Consider the following 1,271-nt stretch of genomic DNA (forward strand, 5'->3'; position numbering starts at 1 on the left):
GGAAGGTAGCGAGTTTAAGAGGTTCTTTTTCGTTTGCTCGAGAGAGGATAGTTGGTTATGGGGATTTATGATAATTGGATAATATTCATTTGATATGATGTTGAGGTATGAATATTCGTTCTGTTTCTCTGAGTTTGCAAAAGTGATATCAATGTTTATTCGACTGTGAAAATTGTGTAGTTGTTATATTAAAAAATACAATCTCTTTTCTTTCTTTCTTTTTTTTTTCTTAATTGAATAAGCGATGAATATAATCATGATTCTTCGCAAATTAATGGATTTCATTCGTAGATATGAAAAAGCAAATGTTTCAATTTTAAGTAAGGTACGATTTTCATTATACAATCGAAGATAAAATCTTTAGAGGAAACGTTGTCGTACATTCGAATAAAATTATGATTCTCAATCGCAACACGCATATCAAATTTTTCCATTTTGATTATAATTATCACGTATAAAATTTTAATCATCAATCAGATTAATTCTTACAATCGATTAATTAAAAATTCTAGATTAAAAATATCGATTATAAGCGATCGTTTTTTTAAACAGGGGGCAAGAAATTTTTAATTTTATATTTACGTTAAAATGATATTAAATGAACAATTCTTCACTCACCGTTAATCTGCACGCTGGTCGCGCTGTTGTTAAGGAAACTAGCATCATTGTTGTTTCCATTTCCATGGACACCGTTCATTTTCGGCTCGACCACGGTCTTGTCGTTGGTTTCGGGCAGCTCGATCTTCGTCTCGGTCCTCTGATGATGAGGATCGGGACTGGTCTTTCCGGGCTCGACATACTGTTGGGAGACGAATTGGGCCCGTTGATGGCCGTTCTCCACGGGACCGCCCTCCGACTTGTGATCCAAGCTCACCTGTTGCTGCTCATCGTTCAGCCGCGACTCGGTCGCGCAATCATCGCTGGCGAACGCCGGATTATCTATACCATCTTCCGTCGACATCTCTCGATACGCCTCGCCGGAAACTGCTGGACCCTCACGTGATCACCGATCACCCGGTATCGACTCTCATGCGTCTCGATTCTGTCGAATGGAAAAGTTTATGGAGATTAGAATTGGGCTCGAAAGAAAGATCTCGTCTGTGTGTGGATCGATTCTTATGTGTATTAATTCTCTCGTCGAATAGAAAGAGTCATAGAGATGAGAATCGAATGAAGATTTTTGAAGATGTTTGAAACTTTGGATCGATTCTCTCTTGATTCTATCGAATAGAAAAATTCATAGAGATGAGAATCGTGAATGTTTGGAATCT

General features: G+C 37.9%; 1 protein-coding gene across 1 annotated transcript in view; it reads right to left on the minus strand.

The window, feature by feature from the left end:
• The window catches only part of LOC102673915, a 7,432-nt gene extending 6,431 nt beyond the window's left edge, over positions 1–1,001 (minus strand). Inside the window, exon 1 of the mRNA XM_031513050.1 lies at positions 619–1,001. Coding sequence (XP_031368910.1) covers positions 619–961 — 343 coding nt within the window. The 5' untranslated portion in view covers positions 962–1,001. The remainder of the gene's footprint in view (positions 1–618) is intronic.
• Between the last annotated feature and the right edge of the window lie 270 nt (positions 1,002–1,271).

This window comes from Apis dorsata, unplaced genomic scaffold (genome assembly GCF_000469605.1).
Source record: "Apis dorsata unplaced genomic scaffold, Apis dorsata 1.3 scaffold_570, whole genome shotgun sequence".
Taxonomy (NCBI): domain Eukaryota; kingdom Metazoa; phylum Arthropoda; class Insecta; order Hymenoptera; family Apidae; genus Apis; species Apis dorsata.